Source organism: Amphiura filiformis, chromosome 5, assembly GCF_039555335.1.
Source record: "Amphiura filiformis chromosome 5, Afil_fr2py, whole genome shotgun sequence".
Lineage (NCBI taxonomy): Eukaryota > Metazoa > Echinodermata > Ophiuroidea > Amphilepidida > Amphiuridae > Amphiura > Amphiura filiformis.
The window spans coordinates 74,046,905-74,070,552 of record NC_092632.1 but is presented as its reverse complement, the minus strand read 5'-3'; the positions used below and the strand labels follow the sequence as shown (position 1 = coordinate 74,070,552).

General features: G+C 36.6%; 1 protein-coding gene across 1 annotated transcript in view; it reads right to left on the bottom strand.

Moving 5' to 3' along the window:
• Positions 1 to 1,973: 1,973 nt before the first annotated feature.
• The window catches only part of LOC140153687 (protein farnesyltransferase subunit beta-like), a 31,684-nt gene continuing 10,009 nt past the window's right edge, over positions 1,974 to 23,648 (bottom strand). Inside the window, exons 5-12 of the mRNA XM_072176508.1 lie at positions 22,679 to 22,775; positions 16,636 to 16,806; positions 9,420 to 9,549; positions 8,307 to 8,481; positions 7,361 to 7,430; positions 6,017 to 6,113; positions 4,627 to 4,732; positions 1,974 to 2,315 (exon numbers count right to left, since the gene is read on the bottom strand). Of these exons, the coding sequence (XP_072032609.1) occupies positions 4,631 to 4,732; positions 6,017 to 6,113; positions 7,361 to 7,430; positions 8,307 to 8,481; positions 9,420 to 9,549; positions 16,636 to 16,806; positions 22,679 to 22,775 (842 nt within the window). The 3' untranslated portion in view covers positions 1,974 to 2,315; positions 4,627 to 4,630. The remainder of the gene's footprint in view (positions 2,316 to 4,626; positions 4,733 to 6,016; positions 6,114 to 7,360; positions 7,431 to 8,306; positions 8,482 to 9,419; positions 9,550 to 16,635; positions 16,807 to 22,678; positions 22,776 to 23,648) is intronic.

Sequence of the window (23,648 nt, the reverse complement as noted above, 5' to 3'; positions counted from 1 at the left end):
TGACTGATATTTAGCGCCCATAAAATTATTCTCTTTTGGCGACATTCAATTTTTATTTTTTGTAAATCGTGTCATGCACAGAGAAGTAAGATAAGACAGAGCGCGTACCACCAGTCAAAGTCTCCGCCTCATCCGATAATGAGGACCGATTGTTCCATGAAATGCGACAGGCGAGACTGCTACGCAATTACACAGTATTTTCATGGTCTATCGCGTATCGCGAAAAGCATAACGCCTATCGCGATACGCTGGGCACGCAGCGCTGGCGTGATTGTTTGACACAGCACGATCGAACAATCGGCCCTCATGAATATGCGAGAACTGGTACCATACAATACACAGGGACTTTGACTGGTGGTACGCGCTCTGTCTTATCTTACTCCTCTGTGGTGTCATGTCATATCTGAGTCGGACCGAGTGACCGTGCCATGCGCCCCGGAAGTTGTTGATCACACTGACGACAAAAAAAAAAAGTTTCGTCACAGAAGTAAACATTGCGGTAGCAGGTAATTTGAAGACAGAATTATCGGACGGAACTAACCATTTTGCTTGCATAGAAGAAGATGAATTCAAAGAGATAATTCATTAGAAGGATAGTGCAAAGACCCAGAGAAGTACACGCAAAGCTGCCAATGTCTTCAGGGCATATTTGACTGCCAAGAATATGCCGACAAATTTCGAGGATTTTACTAAGAAAGAGCTTGCTGACATCCTGTCAAAATTCTATATAAAAGTACGACGAGAAGATGGTACGCTGTACAAAACGGGATTGTTAATCAATTTACGAGCTGCTCTTAATAGGCACTTGAAGAACGCAGGCAAACCTGTTGATCTGAAAAGACAAACAGGATTTTCCAAATCCAATCTCTTATTCTCGCTTGAGTTTTCAAATATCACGCTGGTTATCGAGACAGCTTTGCGACCAATAAATTCAGGATAAATTCAGGTATCACGCTCAATCTGTCCAATTTTATATCAATATTCCCCATCCAATGTATTAAATCGATCCGAGAAAATAATTTCATCCCCGATTCACTTGATTCGACACCGCCAATTTCAAACACCAAATATTCCCGGACAACCAGGAATAATACCTCCGGTGGAGGCATAATGAAAATGGCAATGGGTTACTTCAAGTTCCATCTGGCAAAGGCAGCCAAATAATAAACCAGCACACAGGTTCCAAAACTGGGTTCATACCCGACGTGTCTACTATCACTGGTTAGTAAACAAAGACTTCAGACTACCATGAGGAAATGGACGGAGAGTGTTTTACGAAATGGTGGTTATAGAACAACTACTTCCTAACATCGCTGCCCATTCAGATATCATGAGAAAAAAATGAGCTTTCTTTGAAAGCCAAAATCTCCATTTTGGTAGGAAAAAGTGGAAGATGAGGCTGTCAATCAGGTCAAACATCTTTACATCAAACTAATTTCATTTAAAAATAAAATAACAATGTTAATACAAAAATATACAAGGTAGATTTTGGTTTATTGAATTTCAAATGCTTCAGAGCTTGTTACTTGTATCCCCCTCCCTCTGACTGCTTTAATCTGCCACTGATAATCATTTTCTCATATTTTGCCTTTAGCTGACGTTGGAACGATCCTATATCTTGCTATAGAAGTTCGGTTACCGAAAACGGTTTCAAGATTTTCCAATTCAAGAGGAAATACTCGAGGCCATGTACGAGATGCCAAATTCTCAGGCCACTAAGAACAGAAAGACAAATTTTTGCCATTTATTTCAGTTAATTTTAAGTTAGCAATAGTTTGATTTTCCTTTTTTACTTTTTTAATACAACCATGCTTATGTTTTTGTTTTGTATTTAATAATAAAAATAATTTCAAAAAATATAACAGCAATAACATGTTGCAAACTTTCAACATTTTTGCCATTTATTTCAGTTAATTTTAAGTTAGCAATAGTTTGATTTTCCTTTTTTACTTTTTTTAATACAACCATGCTTATGTTTTTGTTTTGTATTTAATAATAAAAATAATTTCAAAAAATATAACAGCAATAACATGTTGCAAACTTTCAAAATCTTTCAACCTCAAACTGACATTTTACCACAACATCAGCGGCTGGGTAACTTGTACTTTAGTTTACGTTTGGTCTTGTTTAATATTTTTCCACATCAGCAGTACTTGTTTACAAACAAACAATATAAAATAAACTTTTGCATATATACTCTATTACATACTGAGCTTACGACAGACTGACATGACACATAGCATGATTTATACTTGACTTGATACAAACTTTGCATTTCTTGAGCCATGATCTGCAGCTTAGAAGACAAACACATTCTGCAAAAAATATCAAAATATACAGGAACAACAAGATTAGTAAATTACACGGTGCATAAAAATTGGGCTATTCCATTTAAAATTGACACTACCCCTATGGAAGATTTTGGAAATATCTTCCACAGTGGGAGTATGAATTTCAAATGGAATGGACACATTAGGCAGCTTCATTTGAATTTCATACACCCTCTGAATAAGATTCAAACTGAATCTTCCCCTGAGGGAGGGTGAGTTTCAAATGGAGCTGTTCATTCTATTTGAAATGCATACTCCCCCTGTGGAAGATATTTCCAAAATCTTCCACAGGGGTAGTGTGGATTTTAAATGGAATAGCCCAATGTGTCCCCGCCAGAATGGTGGTTCTCGGGCTTTTGGGGCAAGTAAAAAAATATATATATTATAAATATTTTTTTAAATTAACATATTTGCAAAATGACCTCAAGTGACCCCCACCAGACCTTTGACCTCAAAACTGCTGACATCACACATTCAACTCACTTATCTTTCATCCTTTTGTGAATATTGTTGTATGGTTTAAAAATTGGTATTATTACTTGTGTGCTTAAATATTTTATTTTTATCTTCACCCTGTACATAAAATTTTATTTATATTTGTTCAGAAATTTATTTTCTTTTATAGCAAACAACCTTAATTAGTATTAGTTTTTAACAAGTAAAATCTGTATTACATAATACATTGTAGCTCTAAGAAATTACATGTACATGTATGTATCTTTTTTGACTGCATTATTTGGAGCCATTTAGCCCTCTGTTGTCTTTGTAATGTTTATGCATCTTTCATACCCCGGAAGGGGTCGACAAGGATTAATAAAAGTTCGTCATTTGACGGACACCATACCATACCATACACATGACAATGTACCCCGAGGGTCATTGTGTTCAAGTCCAACTGAAATCCATCAAAACATGTGGGAGAAATCAACCAAAGAAGCAAAGGATTAACATTTGGGTTAACATTTTGTGCACAGCCACACATTGGAGCTCATTTTAAAGTCCCCTCTCCAAACTTTGTTTGGCAGACAGGGACAACCTTTTCAAGGTCAAAATTGTAATTTATCATTGGGGTGTTTATCATGTCAGATTATTAACATGCCACATCTAAAAGGATGTTTTATGACTACATTTATGGGGGGCTGTTTAGGGGGTGGGTGTCCAGCCTTTCTGGTGTCAGAAATGTCAGTAAAAGCCTATAGTTTTGCTTAAGGTCCATTATAGCAAAAATCAATTAAAAATATTGGATACAAAACTCTGCACATAATCACATTGAGAAAATTTTGGAGTCAAACGGATAACAAAGAAATCTGTCACCAGTTGTGGACCACAATGACATCACAGTGATTCGTCACAGTACAAATTTAAGCAATAATTTGTGATTTGCATCAAGAATAGATTCCTATATAAATGTTTGTTTTCACTGATCACACTATCCTCTTTTAATATCGAGCCAAACAAATGAGGTATAACGTAGAAAATTGCGATTTCATTCCAGCGCCTACAATGTTTGTACTACGCTCGCCGATTATATTACATGTAATACTGCACGGAGCATTGTGCTCGACGTGTGTACATATAAGCTGACATCCACGGGACAGAATTAAAAAGTTTGTGTCTGATGCCATTTGTCAATCAAACTCGGGCTTGGTCTGTTTACAAGTTGCGTGATGATAAGTTGCTGAATGCGGCAGTAAAACCGGATGCATTAATTTTGCACCTTCAAATATACAAACCGTCTCAAAAGTCAGGTCTTTATAGTAGAATACTTTCTTTCTCGAAAGCACCATATCAACAATGCCTAGAAAAGTTGCTTTTTGCTTTGTAAAAGTACATAGTTTTTCGCCATTTTTTGCGATGAGCTGTTGTGGAGTGTGGTGGTGAACTCAATGACATGTAATCGTGGGTGTGCGCTGGTTTGAATCCGTACGGTTCTGATTTTTTCTCTCCTTTATTATAATGCCAGTTTGTCTGAGCTCCATTTCTTTATTTATTATATATTTCTCAGGCCTGTATCCCCTGGATCCTCACATTTAATATTTTTAAATATAAAATGTAAAAATATCTCATATTGACTGATGTCCTATTAGAACAAAGCAGATAGGCCGCCCTCTCTATTTATAGCTTTAAAAATATACGGTATGCAAACTAATTTGGTGTAATTTTCAAGCTTATTTCCCCATTTTAGTAGCTTTTTCCAAGGCCCATATAAAGTTTAACTTTGCCATGTTCTTAGATATGTCGGAACATATCACATTATTCTACTGATGCACATCTGACTTTCCTATGACATACTTACACAATTATGAGGATGACTGTGGCTGTGGCACTGGTAATGTTTCGAAGAATTTAGTAGCCGCATTAGCACATACAAGGTCTATATTGTACAGAGGATGAGTTGGTTTCTATAAAAAAAATGCAAAAAAATGGCTCAATAATGTAAATGTTAAGGGATGGGGTATGAACATTTGGACAGTATTTTTTGTGGGACATGAGAGCACATCAGACATATCAAATTGCATTCCGAATACGAAGAATGTCCTTCTGATATCAAATAATGTTGAGTTTTCGCAATTTATACACATTTTATGGCAAATGATTAAATATTGATATTTTTGATATTTAACAGTCCTCGAAGTAAACTTCTATCGATATGATATAAATCTATTGATATGTACTAACATGTATGTGGCTGGGATGAAAAGCTGACGATCAATTGAAAATTTTGACCTTTCTAATTGAAGATTTTTTTCCCAAAAAGACATTTTTTTGTGTGTGTTTTGGGGAAAAAATCCATAACTTTTCAAAATTTTCAATTGGTCGTCGGCTTTTCATCCCAACTATATACACTTCAAGTACATATCATTAGATTTAGAAAGTTTACTTCAAGGACTGTTAAATATCAAAAATGTTAAAAATAATAATTTGTCATAAAATTTGTATTACATCGCAAATTTCAAGAAATCAAAATCATTTGATATCATCAGGACATTCTTTGTATTAAGAATGCAGTTCGATATTTCCGCTGTGCTCTCATGTCCCACAAAAATACTGTCGAAACGTTCATACCAGAGCCCTTAAAGCACAGAACCTTTTTACACTAGTTCTCTGCTGTTGTTCTTCAACCATCTCCCACTGATTCAAGATGCAGGTGGCAGCTTATTGGATAAGTTTCACTGAAAATTTGAAATATTAATTTATTATGCACAATCAAAATGTATGCATAAAGAATGCCAAGAATGTCAGACAATACCCACACTGCCATATCTGACACAAGTGTGGATGACAGCGACAGTACATCAATCATCTCCTTATCAGCTTGCACAAATGTGGTAACATTCTACATAAATTATAACAGGCATATCAAAAAGTGTTTTCTCAAATTGATTCTGGAGTTTCATTGCCCTTTCAATATGCCAAATGCTCATCAAACCTACACCTCGGGTAACTGCATGGGACCGACTTGCATGGGTTTCAGCTGGCTGAAGAATTTGGCCTTAAGTCACTTCGAAAGAGCAATGGGTACTCGGGTATGTAAAATACTTTAGTAACCTAATTATCTTGCTTCTTTAATTGCCAATGAACAAAAAGTCATGGTTGAAGGCGTGCTTTTACCTTTATCATACATGATAGAAACAGAAATTGAACTATCGTCCATGAACATATTTATGATGATTGCATTCACTTACCAATTCATTTTCTGGATTTCCTAAAACATCATCTTTTCCCATCTGAGCTATTGAAAGGCCACTGAGACAGTAACAAGTGTGGTAGAAGTCACGACCCCTGAAAGTTTCAACATATACCACATGAAAATAGAAATGCAATTATAAATAGTAAACCAGTCTAAATCATACATCTTTTCTACCAACTATAGTCAATTTTCGACAAAAATGCATGATTTTTTCATCATCTTGTGTTCTCAAACCGAGACATAAAACAGCTATGAATAATGTGCAAGGCTATACATCACAGGTTCTCAAGAGGCGATCTGTAGGCCAACCTTGCCCTGCCAAACACTGATCAAATGTGAATGAAAACATAAGAAACTAGTGTGTATGAATAAATGTGTCTGGCCACTGTACAGCCCTCGAAAATGAAGCTGAGAACCTCTGCAATACAGAGTACATTGCATATGCAAGTAATCTCCTTAACATAGGCGGTGGAAGCAGGTACACATCCCCAAAACCCAAAAATTTTCATGTTGATACCATCACCCCTTAAAATACTAATAGTAATTACCATGTACAGCTTTCTTTTTAGCCAGAAAGACATAAGTGTTTTAGGCCAAATTAGGGTAAAATTGCACAATTTAGCCCGTGCTAAGTGCATACTGGTTCATCAAATACCAAGATTCACCTTCATTTGGGGCTAAAATAAGTCCGAAACTGATAATATTTCGCGCTCAAATGTCCAAGCAGAACTGGCACAAAATATGCTCAACCCCCATAAACCTTCTGGTCCTTAACACCACCCAAGTGCATATTGTATGCTAGAATGTACTTGACATTGTTCTTCCAACAAAAAGTCTTTTCATGTGGACATAGACATGAAATAAAAATACGTAATTTTTGGTTAATGAAGGCAGAGTGCAAACTGGCCAACTAGATCCTAATGGAACAAGGGTAAGATTGAAACTTCTGATATAAAATCTGCTGAAGTTTGTTCGGCTTACAATTGGTGAAAATTATTCGTTTTTTGTAACTATGTGCGACGTCAATAGAGTCCCAAATTACACTTGTGTATTTTTAAACAAGCGTGCGCTAGTCACGCATTACGCAATGCCCAACTAGCATAAGCACTGCGCCCAACTGTGTGCATGCCATTCTATATCAATTAATGTTATGAGTCTTATTTGTTTGCCAATTATAAGCTGTACAAACTATAGGTGCAGTCATATAGACATAATTATACAATGATATATGGGCAAGTCTATTCTATATTGAACTGCTGATGGTAGGATACTCTAAATGCAAATGGGACCCTACAATGTAACTGTATAAGATCAAAGCACTCATTGTCTATCTACTTACTTGCCAGGTTTGTCAATGAGACCACCACCTCTGTGCTGACAACATAATAGGATGTATTCCTGCAATGCTCCTAGCAAACAAAATCATATACAACATCTTATTGACCATCAAAACATACATTTGAAGAGTTTTACCACTTAGATGAGTATGTGAACGGACAACCTGCCCATTTTGTGGTAAGAAAGAGGCTTTAACAAGGTGATTTTGTTCAACAATGTCAAATTTGATTAATGATGAATTGGACATATGTCCTTGGGTCACTCTTTTTGCACTTCATAACCTAAGCTGCATGGGGAGGCAAAGGGATGGCAAATTTTTTTTTAATTGCTTTACCCGCCTCCATATTGGACAAAGAATCTCATGAAATCCATTATTTTGGCCATAATTGCCCAATTTTAAGAGAATTTTCTGATTTTTTCCCCCACCACCCCAAAATTTCACTTTTTCCCCTAGAAAAAAGAACCAAGTTGATGCCCCTACTGTCTGCTATACAACTTCTTGCACAGTCTGTCCTGTTCTTTCTTACTCATAAGGGCATTTGACCCCGTTTACCAGTACCAAGAGGATAATTTGATTTACTTATACTCAAATAACATATCAATAGATTTTAAAGTTTCTTTTCCATTTTCCTAACATCTAAACAGATCAATTTTCTCCATTTTTTTGTTGTTAAACTATTTTCCCTACAGTGCACTAGCTATTTTATATACTTACTTTGATCAAACATAAAGTGTTCCTGTTGCAGAGCCTTATCATTCTCTGTCATGAGGATCTTATGAATTAATGGAAAGGCCCCTGCTTGCCAGAAGGAATAGCAACCATATACTTACTTTGATCAAACATAAAGTGTTCCTGTTGCAGAGCCTTATCATTCTCTGTCATGAGGATCTTATGGATTAATGGAAAGGCCCCTGCTTGCCAGAAGGAATAGCAACCATCTACTTACTTTGATCAAACATAAAGTGTTCCTGTTGCAGAGCCTTATCATTCTCTGTCATGAGGATCTTATGAATCAATGGAAAGGCCCCTGCTTGCCAGAAGGAATAGCAACCATCTACTAGCTTGTTGGTTCTGCCTTGAAAACCGCCTTCATACCTCATCTGACGATTACACAACCAACGCTGCAGGATTATGGGGAATAAAAGTACAGGAAAACGATTAGGACAAATTAAAAAAAAGGTTTGTCTCAAATCTCCCACGCGCATTTATAGTTTATTCACCCGCATTGGTAAAAAAAATGTCCTTTCCAGAAAAGTGTAAAAAATATGATCAAAATGCCATTTTGACAATTTTTTTTAAACCTCAGGAATTCATTTTTTACTACGCAACTGTTTACACCCTCCTCTACTATTCCCTGTACTTGGGTATGGTGGGGTGGGGAAAAAAGTACATCGAGATGAACCACCAGACCCCTGCTCTTAGATTACTTCACTTCAATACATTAGCACCATCACTTTATTGTTCAATACAGCACTTCATGTACAGTAGAATAGGACTTATGAGGATTTTTTCACATTAAAAAAAAAATCTTTGGAAAAAAGAACAAAAACGCATTTCGCATTAGTTTTTCCGAGTTGGCGAGCTTTGAGACAAACCTTTGTTTTTAAATTTGGCCTTAGTCACCCTATAATGTCCTGAATCCCAACCACAGAAGAAAAGTTACAGAGAATCCATCCAGAATCCCTATACCACCCACTTTAGCATCAGCCATTTAGTCAAATTGGGAATATATAATTGGCAAGAGCACAAGAACACAGACAAAAACAATTCTGGGTATTTTCTTTTCAAGCATCAACTCATACAGTGCTATTTTTTTTTAATTAAAAAATAATATATCCTGTTTTGTGAAATAAAACATGGTTCAATACTTTAGTTGGCAATAAAGGTCAACTGGCAATAATAAACAAATATCATAACATACTAATTCTGCTGTTTCATTGATGCATAGTTGTGATCATACACACAAATTTCCAATGATTTTTTTTTTTCAATGTTATCATTCACATTTAATACGATGAAAGCTTTCTAGCTATATTTTGACCACACAAGCTAGACTTACTAATAATGCAGTCATATCCATCAGCCTGTCATGTTCCAATAGCATCAGTGCTGCCACACTACAGAATGTATAACCACCATGAGCTTCCATCCCAGGCTGACCGGCAAAACCACCTTCATAACTCTGACAACTGCAGAGAGAGAAAAAAAAAGACTTAATAATTTGAGTTTCTAAATAGCTTAATTGTAAAGCTGCAATCATCGATCTCTGCAATAGAAACATTGTTTTATATGTCAAGAGAAAAAGCTCATACATGACAAGTTTCACTGTTAGATATTTGTAAATCTTCATCAAAACCAGTAAACATTGTCTTCGGGTAAATGTAACCAATAGTCTGTAAAAAAAAAATACACAGGAAACCTCTTGACATTTCTCTCCACATCCATGAATGAAGTTCATTAAAACAAATTAAGAGCACTAGAAAAATTACAGGAAGTTGACGAAAAAAGAAACCCTGTTCTACGTCCAAAGGGACTTGCCAAGTTGTTGTTGTTGTTGTTGTTGACTATGGTAATGGCATGTCACCTTATATTTTGTAAATATTAACAAATCACCTGTAAAGTAACAGGAAGTTAAATTTCTATTTCCCATTGTAATAATACAAAAAAGTACTCCATACACTCTGTACATTACATGCAAACTAAATAGATTTGAGGAAGTTGATACTGTGAATTAGCAACTTAATGACCCTTTTCAATTTTGGGTTTCATTCATTGCAAATATCAAACATTTATTGACGTAATCTGTCGGCTCAGGTATGTAATCAAGAACTAACAAACCGACATAATGTAAATCCAAACTTGGTTAACTCATTGGGTGTGTGGATTTCCCCCATATATTTTATTTGCTTATAAGTTTAACAAACTATTGAAATGTTTGGAAAGTACATGGGACTTAAATAATTAAACATAAGTTTATTTTCATGGTCTCAAAACATTCAGATTTTAAAAATCCAAGAATTCATCACCCGTAGTACAAAATTGTACATGATCAATTCTTCTTACAAACTAAAACTTAAAACTAGAGTAAAATCATATTTTATGATAATCACCTTTTTACATAACTAAAAAAAATGAATGAAGTAAAACAAAAAAACATCATATTACAATTATAAATATCACTGGATTTTTTTTCCCTTAGTCAGCCCTTTCATGGTCTGCTGCTTTTCAATGCCCAACAATGCAATCACTGACCTTCTATATCAGGCACTTACGTAAAAGCGGAACCAAAGCAGGCATTTTATACTTGACATCATACAACAGTAGGAAGGTAGTAGCATGAGGGGCAACATGTGTACTAGCTATCAGTACCACCAATGACTAGTGTCAGTGGCTGATAAAATGAAGTAATATCATATAAAGGGTGTACTAATGCCACAGTAACAACCTGGACTTCTTGCTTTTTATATGAAAACCTACAGCGAAATTTGTGCCGATTTATCTCAACAAGGCAACCACTATTGTTTGCATGACACTGCTGTTTACTGCTGGTGCAAATAATTAGTTTGACTCGGTCTGCAAGTTCCAGTTTTATGCTTACATATTGTGAATAATGGCATATCACCAATTGTGTGCAGTGTTCCTTTTCTACTTTTGTTTCTTCCCATGGCAAAGTACGGCTAGAAATGTAATAGACTCGTTGGACCAGGGAGGTGCTTCTTTTCATAATAATCTAACTACACTTTCGCCTACAACAATTAATGCACATTCATCAAACGCAGAAAGTACTTGGTTGCTACCAAATAACCTCAGCAGAATTTTCGTCTGGATCATCGGATTAACCGCCCTCGTTGGCAACGCTTTCGTGTTGATATGGCGGTGTGCTGGGAAAGGCAGGGAGAACCCCGTTCAAATACGCCTCATAGCCAATCTTGCTATATCGGATTTTTTCATGGGTGTGTTCATGATCATCATTGCATCTGTTGATATCAACTTTAAACACGGTTTCGACACCGAGGCAAACTGGTGGAAAACCGGTATCGTCTGCAAACTTGCCAGTGTTCTTGCCGTTTTCTCGACTGAATCTTCCATCTTTATCATTACACTGATCAGCATTGACAGAGTTATGGCAATAGCTATCCGGTACCCGATATGCGTCAAGTTCCGTCCTTCAAAAACGTATGTGACAATCATGTCTGTAATTCTATGGGTCATTGCACTTCTCTTAGGCATCATACCTACTGTAATACTTCCTACACCCGCAGTTCAATCCGACATTTGTCTAACGTTACCTCTGATTACCGAATCATTCGGTGCTTTCAACAGAACAGCTGGACAATCGCACATGACCGGTAACTTGACCGCCCCAGTAAATAACGAAAGCCAGCCACAGTCCACTGCCTACTTTATGATGTCCATCTTCATCGGACTCAACACCTGTTGTCTCCTCATCATCGCACTATGCTACATCACCATCTTTTACATTGTCAAGGCATCTAGCAGTAAGCTACACATGACCAGGGCTAAACAAGAAATCCGCATGTGTGTACGAATGGGTCTGATTGTTGCAACAAATTTCATGACCTGCATGCCTGTTGTGGTCATGGGTATACTAGTGGAGCTGAACGCTATTTACATATCTCACGATGTCTATGTTTATATCGTCATTTTCATCATCCCTATCAATTCAGCTTTTAACCCATATTTGTACACATTTTCAGCATTTTTGTATGATTATTTAGACCACAGGAACTATAAGGTTGCTAAGAGAAGAGGGACTTACCCAAGTATTGTGTAATGTACTGCCATCAAGCTATACTGTATAGTCAGGGACTGACTTTTGGACTTTGCTGGAGAGCATAAAATACTAAATAGCTCTTCTGGAGCCTTCAAGGAGAGCTGTTTAGAGCATTTACAAATCAGATTTAAGGAGAGCCGTAGAGAGCGATTGCTCCCGTTCTCCTCAAAAGGCAGTCCCTGTATAGTGGGATATTTTTGTGCTGTTTACTTTTGGAGTTCTTTTGCTTGTGATCAGTTTTCCTAACTGTTTCATAATGTGGTTTCAAAGAACTACCTATTCCTATACTACCTGAACCTATGTGGTTCCAAAGGACTATTCTATTTAATATCCACACTCCCCTCTATGGAAGATTTTGGAAATATCTGCAACAGGGGGAGTATGAATTTCAAATGGAATGAGCACATTAGGCAGCTACAATTGAAACTCACTCTCCCTCTGTGGAATATTCAGGTTGAATCTTTCTCAGAGGGTATATTAATTCAAATGGAGCATGCCTAATGTGCTGATTCCATTTAAAATTCACATTCCCCCTGTGGAAGATATTTCGAAAATTTTCCACAGGGGGATTGCAGATTTTAAATGGAATAGCCCATTACATCCAATGGGTAAAGAATATTTATGTGGGCTTTGAAATGGTGTTCAGAATTAAACCAGAGAGCAAGAATAAAAAATAGAAACATCAGCTATACAGTATAGTTACTGGATGCAGCTACAATACAAAATATATCTATAATATTCCATGGGCATTTAAAAGGGACATGCAACTATTTATTGCTATGATTCCACACCTTTTCCATACTTTACTATTTTTTTTCTTGATGTAGTTGTTGCATGTTTAGAGTGCTGCAATTGCCCCTTGTAATGAATAAACTGGAAGCACAGTATAAGTAATGCAAGCTTGGCATTGGTTTAAATTTACTTTTCACTGGTAAAAGAAACAATGGTGTTCAAAGAAAATCAGACTGAATGTAAGACCACAAGCAAGTGTTGATGAAATAGAACACATTAACATGTACAACATGAATTTTCCCCACTCTTTTATGGGGGAGTCACATACTTTATGCTATGTGATAAATTCCTTGTAAATTGTGTTGAGCTAAAATATTTTTACAGAAAATCTCTACCTTTTCCTTTGTAGAAGGAAAGGTTTGTCTCAAAAGGTAATGCAAAATGTATTGTTTTATATTAAAGCATTTTGGGCAATTTTTATTTTATTTTTTCTATTGCTTCGGTGAAATGTCTGACTAATACCTAGCCCCTAATGTACAAACATTAGAATTACAAACAATTACAAGCAATGCTTCCCTTCATATTCTGGGCTTCAAACTGGATTGGTTAAAGAAAATTACATGGCGATTAATGAAAGTGAAAACATACATTTCTTATTCACACTTGTTTCGCAGGAAAATAGCGTCATCTGAACCTCTTACATAAATGGGTATTCCCAGAATTGTTGGTCTGCCTGTCCATAGTATTCATGTACTGAGCCTTGAACTGCATTCATTTGTAAAGTGCTTTTGACAAAAATGCTATATGTGGGAAGCATGGTGGTCTAATGGTTCATAATGGAAATGTTGTGGGTTCGAGCCTCACCATGGCCAGTGTGTTGCGTTCTTGGGCAAGACGGCTTAATTCCCAATTGCTTCACTCTGCAGTCACAGGTGTAAAATGGGGAGCTGCTGGGGGAAATCACAATCTAAGTCAGCTGAGAGTACCCGCGGACTTGGTGAAGCTGAAATGTGCTAATGGCAGTTGAATATTTGTTGAAGTGTGCTGGTACTTCGGTGTAGCACAGGTTAAATCACTGACATTTATTTATATGTCACAAGGCTCAAAATAAGGAAGATTTGCCCAAAAAATTCCAAAAAAATTAAATTACAGGTGATTTTTAATAGAAAGTAGGCCTTAAAAGGAAACTATTTTGAGACTTGTTGTTCAAAATGGGGAATATGTGTATTTTATAGCCCCAAATCATGAAGTAGCCTCAAAAGTTCAATTTTTACGATTAAAAAAAAAGTGCTTCGACTTTGAAGCCTGCTAGATCATAGATGTATGCTCTCGACAGCAAAATGTATCCTTCAATTTCCGAATAAATTTGGAACTGGCTACTTTCAATTTGCAAACATGGTGAATTTTAAATTCTGAAAAGAATGAAGAAAAGTACCTGTTAACTTTTACAAGTTCAATTACATTTTCAAAATAAAATAATGAAATATTTGCATGTTTTAAGCCTGGGTCTTTGGTTGATACAATTATTGTAATTGATATTGAATTCCAGTATAATTTGATATTAATCTCAATTTGGAATGAAACCTCTGACTTGGTTTACAATGCCTGTACTCACAACATAAAAAGGATCAAATGCCATTAACTTGGCCTTGACATTTTATTGAACAATTAAAAGTTATTGTTGATAAAATACAATGGTACTGGACAGTACAACATTTTGCTTTTTCACAGCAGCAGGTGCCAAGTGTTGTCATTGTCAACAAATATGAAAACAAAATCACTTTTTTTGCCTTACTTCTAAAGTTCCCTGGCAAATGTCATCCAAAATATTCCCTGCAGACCACAAGTTTTACACCATGACCAGTATCCCCCTACCCCAATGTGGTTGCTTTTGGATTTGAACTACATCAATATTTTAAAGATATATATACCATAATTATAAACTTATATATTGTTTGCTTGTTTGGTGCACATCAAAAGCATGGTTTATGTAGTAAACCCTGGTTTCTATAAAGGGGCTGTGCAATAATTATGAGACCTGGTGGGAAGGTAAAATTGGGAAGGGGGGAGCAATTTTGGCAAGCCGAGAAGGGGCAAGCAATTTTTAGGCGGGCCAAGAGGGGGTGCAAGCATTTTTGCCATGCTGTTTGAAAATTTTACCACCACCCTGGCTCATAATTATTGCACAGCCCGAAAGTATCTAAGCAGTATTTAACCAATGAAATGCACAATGCCCTGCACCGTTGACTCTGCATACTTCTGTGGGTGTTACATAAATACATACAATGTTGGATATTCTAAAATATGTAGTGTGCCATGAAAACACAAGAAATAAAATGCACACTGACTATATAGCTGACTATGTGTATATACTATAATTTGTTAGACTATATTAAATAAATACATAGGTTCTATAACTTCTATTATTCTCAAATATGTAGTGTACATTATAAATGTCCAGTTTATTTAAGACATACCTGCTGGTAAAGTTTCGATTATAAATGAAATTCACAAATATTATGCAATCTGTTATATTTTCCTATAGAATATTGAATAAAGGTATAGAAATATCATAACTTTGTTCAAGTTATTTTTTATTTGAGCCGAGTTTTTTCCCCTCCAAATTTAATTGAAATATTTAAAATACCACACAGTACCTTTGTGATGTGATCTGTGAACAAGGGAACACCCTTGTCACATTATCCTATTTTGTTTTATAGAGATAATAATAAAGGCTAAAACTAAAACTCTTATTTCGGTGGGTGTTTTTTTTTCAATCCTTCTTGCTCATAACTTTTGATGTTGAAGTCGCAGGTATAAAATGAAAACAGTTCTAAAAGAGTTCTAATTTCCATGTTTTTTTGTGTACAAAACTCAAAAATTAAAAATGTCACCATATGAAGGGTTTTCACAACTCATATCACATTTTTAGGACATCGATGTTGATTACTACAGCTTTTACAATTTTGTTAGTTGGTGGATTTTGTTTTTATGTCGAGCATATCTAGGTATAACAGCTGAAAGCTAGGAGTAACGCTGACGAACTTCGGCCAGCCAGAAGTGACCTGGTGAACAAAGAGGGTCGCTGTAGATAGCTGGTCAGGGCAATTTTTACAGGACAGTCAAGTGTGGCCAACAAGCAGGCTTATTACCCTGATCGGAACCGACTGTAACGAGGTCTTTTATCATGGGTCATCTGCCCCACCTTTACCTCAATGCCTGTAATAACATGTGCTGGCTTCCTCACTATTTGGGTGGTTTCCTGGACCATAAAAATAAGCTAGAAATATATGTATTCTAATTTTGAACTATCTTCATTTTGTGAGGTATTATGGCTACATTGGTTAATCTAGCTGATACTGCAGCACAGTAAGTCCCTCACACATCAATCTCACCACCAGCATGCGCAGTGAAAAGCGCCATCATGAGTTCACAAATACCTACCTTACAATCCACTGTGCAGTCCCATCAAACATAGCAGGTATGGCTACATTGGTTAATCTAGCTGATACTGCAGCACAGTATACCCCTCGCACATCAATCTCACCACCAGCATGCGCAGTGAAAAGCGCCATCATGGGTTCACAAATACCTACCTTACAATCCACTGTGCAGTCCCATCAAACATAGCAGGTATGGCTACATTGGTTAATCTAGCTGATACTGCAGCGCAGTATACCCCTCGCACATCAATCTCACCACCAGCATGCGCAGTGAAAAGCGCCATCATGGGTTCACAAATACCTACCTTACAATCCACTGTGCAGTCCCATCAAACATAGCAGGTATGGCTACATTAGTTAATCTAGCTGATACTGCAGCACAGTACGCCCCTCGCACATCAATCTCACCACCAGCATGCATGGTAAAAGCGCCATCTTGAGTTCGCATACTCATTAAGAATGACTGGAGTTTCGGCCTGAAAAACAAAAATAACCAAAAGCATATAAGGCAATGCCGTAAGACTTGGTTGTCAATTTCCAGCAAAAGAAAGTACCGAAGAAATGACCATTAGCCTTTTCAAAATATTACACACACAATAGGAGGGCAGTATTCAATTTGGGTAAAACCTAGCAAATTCAAAGCCTTTACCCACTTTGTGCCATCCTAATGTGTCTGCCATATCTCAAAAAGGCTAAAGCATGTACGGTAGGCAATAAGATGGTATCAAACAGCGACAGAGACCATTTTGATAGGTCATGAGAAATGGTGAGGAATAATTATTACATTCTGAGAAACTACCATCTTGATACAAGAATGGCGCAAAAATTGGGGGTATTCAGTTAGTTTCCCTCAGAATGCACCTGCACATGTGATCTGCACGTGATACCAAGATGCTAAAGATGAGATGCAGAATTGTTTTTGTTCGTCTCCACGCACCGTCGGCAAGGACCCGAATACCCCCAATTTTCTCCCCACAGCTGACGGCGCGATTGTACGTGGCGGTATAGGAAGTCCCGGTTCTCCTTCTTTAATTCTGTGGTAACTACATGATGTTTTGGGAAATATTTACCTCGTAATGGAAAGAGGTTGCTTTTCAGATGAATGAGGACCTTCCCCCATACAGTATGATACTTGTTTAGAATGGGTTTATGACTACATTAACCAATTTCAAATTTTATTTGTGGTATTCTTTTCATTCAAGTTTGTTCGGTTTATATCAGGTGAAAAAAATAAGACTCACAACACTGTGTATTGATATAGAATGGTGTCGTGCACACTGGGCGCAGTTCTTTCGCTAGTTGTGCGTTGTGTAATGTGTGACTGGCGCACGCTCATGTGAATTTACGCAAGACTTGCGACTTATTGTCGCACGCAGTAACAAAAGCCGAATAATTTCCGCCTTTATAAGCCGAACAAACTTAAGAAGTGGATGGTCTGATTTTATCTCATGCTGTTTTCATCTTGGTTGCAATGACCCCTATTCATCCTTTTGATACTAGAGCCATTACCAAAATGTTTATTTGAAATTTGAAGGTACCGGATGCTATGTGAATGATCAATGGGTTAACCCACACATTTTAGCTCACAAAATATTTCACAGGGTCAACAAGACAAAAATAGCTTTTGGATTAATACCAAAATCATAATTTTGAGAAAAAGAGGGGATGATAAATCAGACCATCCTCGTATGAGTAGCTGTACTGGTAAGAATCCTTTCCTTTGCAAAGGTTACTACTCAATGGATTTCTACATTCATATTTGCAAAAGGTGCTGATTTACCCTTTCAAACTGCATATTTACATTATTCAAACATGATATATGACTGAATGCATCATGGGCTATTCCAGCTGAAATGCACACTACCCTTGTGGAAGATTTCGGAAATATCTTCCACAAGGGGAGTATGTTTTTCAAATGTAATTGATCATTTTGAAACCCATACTCCCCCTGTATTATGGCTTTACCTACATCTTCCACAACTGGAGTAAGTATTTCAAATGGAAGTTACCCAATTGTGTATTGTATTCAAACTTGATACTCCCTCTGTGGAAGACTTTAGCTAAATCTTCCACAGGGGCAGTGTGGATTTTAAATGGAATAACCCAATGCACCACACCAGTATAATGTACGTCAACCTAAACCACAATGTAATTTCTTAGTAAGTTCTTTATATACACCATCATACATTTATATATTTAGTGTTTGTTCAATTGAATAGGCATTTTTGTAGTTGACCGAATTCTATACATGAATCACAATGTAATGATTTCAGTTGGAAATCTAAAAATAAACAGTATTTCTATGGGCAGGAAACTCTGACAACATAGTTTCATATACCAGCCAAATAAGACTTAGTGCAGCATTGAATAATTCCATGTACCAAGCCAAACTAAAGGCGATATATTTGTGAATATTCTAAAACTAAAGGCGCCCCTTTTGATTTCCGGGGGTGGCGGGCATATGAATTTTTTGAAGAAAAAAAAACTTTACCCACTAGTGATACAATCAATCAATCAATCATATTTTATTTCCATCAAAATTAAAACATAAAAATAACAATACATGATACAAAACGATGGAGGAGACACAACTAGAAGCAGAAGCCTGTAAAATGTTGTGCCCCCTGAAACACTCAAATAGTAGGGCCTAAATATATAAATGCAGATACACAAAATGAAAAAAATACAATCCACCAAACCTGCAGGGGGAAAAATACACTTGACTGCTCACCTCACACCCGCACACACCCCCACAAAAATGTTATAGGCAATTTCTCCTCACTAATGTAATGTGTAAAAAAATTCGCTCATCCAAATCTGTATAAGGTCGCATGTCATAAGTTGGGTACAATTTCCATTACATGGTAAAAAATGACAAAAAATGTATTCTTTGATATGTTGTATATATTGACTATCTCTAATTAAATAAGTAATACCATTTTTAACCTTAACACCTGCTTAATTTTTGAAATAATGCTTAATTACTAATTAATTAATACACAGGCGTCTATGTAAATCTCAATTTTCAAATGCGTTTTTCTCAAATCGGACCTCAATTACAAAAATGACTGTAAATTTTTTATTTTATGCAAGAATGTCATCAGATTTGGAGGATATGTTCTCAAAACAGTAATGCTTCAAATGAATTATTTAAAATAATTGTATGTATGTTAATTACATTGTGAAGGTCAATGACCTTTTTATGAGTAATTAGCGAGATGGTTATTCTATTATTGAGGAAATGTATATCAAGAAGAGAATTGTACATTAGCATATTGCTAAAAAATACTGAAATTCAACTAGGATTTCATTAAAAATGAAAAAATGGAACATATATAACCCTTTAAGGTGGTACTACACACTTTGATAAATTTGTGACTATTTTTGCATTTTTCTCAAAAATAATATCACACTGGTAACAAAAGTCACGTATATTATAGGGGTAAGGAATCCAGTTACTAGCTACACTGGAATTTCAGTGACTCAATCCAAGCGGTATGTTATTTATGATAAGAAAAGAGGTACCGCTAGAATGTACCTTACTTCTTAACATATATAATGAACTCCTTGTCTTGAATCACTGAAATTTCAGTGAAGTAATTGGATTCCTTGCCCCTATAAGAATTATATACATATTATAACTTTTGTTACCAGTGTGTAGTTACTTTTTGAGAAAATGCAAAATTAATCACAAAAGTTATCAGAGGGTGTAATACCACCTTAAGTAGTCAGTAATTGTTTTAGCAAGTACAAATTCAACATTCAAAGCTGTAAATACATCATACCCTCCCTAGATTTGAAAAAGTAACCAGTAGTTTTGACATGCTGACATGTGAATTTTCACATATGCCCTATTGCACACTCCCGCATCCGTCTGCTCCACATCCGCCTGCTCCTCCACCCCTGGCATGTTTTATTTAAACTGATGCGATTTTTTTACAGAATAATTTATAATTATATGCTTCAGTAGACTGAAAGAGTATAATGTTAGGCTTAAAATGAGGTATCAACCACTGCTATAGGATATGGGGTTACGGAAAGCCAATCAAATTTGTATCGCAATTTTCAGAAAAGTGTAATCCCTCCACCCTTTTAGCATACCCAATTTATGACATGCGACCATAAAGATTTACATTAAAATTAAAGAAAAAAATTGCAGCCAATATCGCCCAAACATATTCCACCTGACCCATACTCCCATGCCCCCCTGAGAATCAAATTGTGCGTCCCTATATTTGCTGTGTAATTAAATGTAAAATTTTGACTGAAAGAGTTCAAGTTATCCACTTTTGATGATACTGGGATAATACTCAATCTTATAACCTGTTTTCATTAGTTTAAAGAGTTAGGCTAAAAAACTGTATGTCTCAAAGCTCATAGACTGGTTCTACTTCGGAAATATGTGCTTAATTAAGCATAAAGCAGCAAGTTCACATAAAGCTGGCAACCAAAATATTTTGATTGATTCGGGAATGCTGAATTCAAACATTTTGTCTGCCAAGCAATATTGGAACCCTGTGACCCTAAAAAAAAGATCCCCTAACGCCCTACATACTCATATAGCGGGGAGGAGGGGGACAAAAAATTAAACACGCTCCAAATTTAATAAAAACATCGTAGTCGTGGCCCTGTGGTTCAGGATTGACCCTTTGTACCCCTTCTGATGACAATATTCCAGCAGCTTCTGTCTTGAGCCAGACGATGAGCTGCGACAAGAGAAAGGCCTGTTGACTGTTTAATTCCATCAGTCCATCTAAGCTTCTGTCTACCTCTTCTACGACTGCATTCTAGCTATATGCAGACATGGATATGTGGTAATTATTCTTAATAAGACTCAGTACCGAAGATATTATAGTACAGACCATAATGTTTATATCATTATTATCTTCGATAAATTATGATTTGTGCTTCACTGAAGCACGATACCATAAACTTAAAATATATAAAACAGAAAATATGAAACTTCAAAACTAAAGCTGACGGTACGCCATAGCCGCTTGCACATTACTAACACAGTAGTGTTAGTTGTTATTTTGGCTAAGTAATATGCGACCACCTCAGGTGATATCACCTGAGGTTATATCAACTGAGGTGGAAAGTTGTATGAGCATATCCATGTCTGCCTATAGCAATATATATATGTGACCTTGTATAATTATCTTCTCAATGTTGTCGCCATCTCGTCTAGAAATGTGGCCAAAATACTGCAATTTGAAGCGTTTTATTTTTTGGCAAATAGCATGTTATCCAATTTGATTTCTAACAAATTTAGTGAACTTATGTTCCTTCCACAATATTCTGAGCATCTTCCGCAAGCACCACATTTCAAAAGCCAAGATCTTTTTCATATCTGCCATTCCAACCGCCCAAGTTTCACAGCCATACAAGGCAATCGGGAAAACAAGAGCATCCATCATGTGAATCTTAGTAGCTTTGGAAACATCTAGTGTCTTTCCACATATCTGTCAAAGCAATTATTGCAGATGTTCTTGCCATGGCAAGGGTCTTTTGATTTCCTGAGAACTGCCCCTTGTATTGTCTATGAGTGATCCCAGAAAGTTGAAAGTGTCAACTTGTTCCACAACTTCCCCATCCACCTTCACCTGTTGATCAACATCCCTCCACATCCCTCCACATTGTTGTTGTTATCTTAACAGTGAGACGTAGCCCAAATTCTTTATTGCTTACTTTTACTTAGACTATGGACTTCCAATTTTAAACGCGATTTTGAGTGGGCAAAGTCCCTGACACTCACACTGTCAATCACACTTGTTTATCAATCAAATTTAACCGCAAGCAAATACAATACGCGCTCATGCACTTAGTGACGCGTTCATGCAATTACACCACACAATGGCGGCAGACTTGTGTACCATGTAGTTATTAAGGGTAATGATAGGTACTCGGAGGATTTAAACCATAACGAGATCTGGGCGACCAATCACAAGCCAGATCCATTTAAAGATGCATTACATCATGGCCAATTTTAGTAGGCCAGATTTCCGACAAACTCATCCATAGAAGCTCATAGACAGCCGTGTTAAGCATCTCTGACCGCAATCCAATGTCAGTAGTCCACTTGGGGATCTAACAAACAGAAGGTGTAGGGTGACTAAAAAGATCAGATGTGAAAATCTATCAATAGTGCACACATTAATTAAATCAGAGTTTTAAGCTCAAATACAATACCCAGAGTATATGCAGAATGGGCAAGTGGACTACGGGGTAGTCTAACTTTTACTCTGTCTATGAGGTCCTAAAGTCCTTGCAAGAAGCGGCAGGAACTTAGGCAACAAACAAGACCACACATATTGGCATACATAAAGTACAACAGGGATATTAGCTTACCTATTCACCACACAGTAGGCGTCTTCTGTTCCTATTTCAGCGAGTGCTAAGATAGCAGCATATGTTGGAGCCAGATGAGGATACTGGTAAGGACCACCTGAAAAATATGCACTTGTCGTATTAGGCATTTTGAATAGTGACTCGATATAAGCAGGTACATTAATACTAGCAAATTTATTCAGTTTATTAGAAATGCCTATTCTTTGGTTTGTCTGAAGTTCTATCGTGACGTCAATGCTTTTTTACAGTCGCGCTGCAAGAGTGTCGACAAACCTCCCTTGTACGCTTTCTCAGGTAGGCGCTTGCATGTGACTTCCTTTTCGATACTTGCATATTTGGTCAAGCATTTATACATTGCTATTTATGACAGAATCCATTTTATCAGGAAAAAAAGTACCACTTTTATCAATTACGCACACGGTAACAATGCATTCGTAATGTACCATCTATCCATGCACTATCAAAGATCCTTCCTATAAAGTCCAGAAGATATCTTCCTTGGTTGCAAACCACAGCAGCTGAAGGGAGTATCCCATTATGCTTTGCAGTACCATAATGGAACTGAATGTGCCATAGAAAATGTACACAAAATCTCACACTTCAACTTTCAATTACTCACTTAAATCAGGGAAGCTTAGACTTTTGTTTGAAAAAATATCAACCCTAGAGTATTGTGAATCTATCAATAGCTCTCAATATCTAAGCGGCTCTTGTTTATATTTTGTATACATTTGCTATGGGGCATTCAGATATACTGCAATGCATGATGGGATACTCCTTTCAGCTGCTGTGATTGCAAACAACTCCTGTATAAAAAATTCTTATTTTTTTAAGTTTATGAATGGTAAATCTAATCGGTGTATTGTAAAGTTTTTTATGAAGCCTCCACATGACGATACATATACAATATTGGGCTATTCCATTTAAAAGCCACACTACCCCTGTAGAAGATTTTGGAAATATCTTCCAC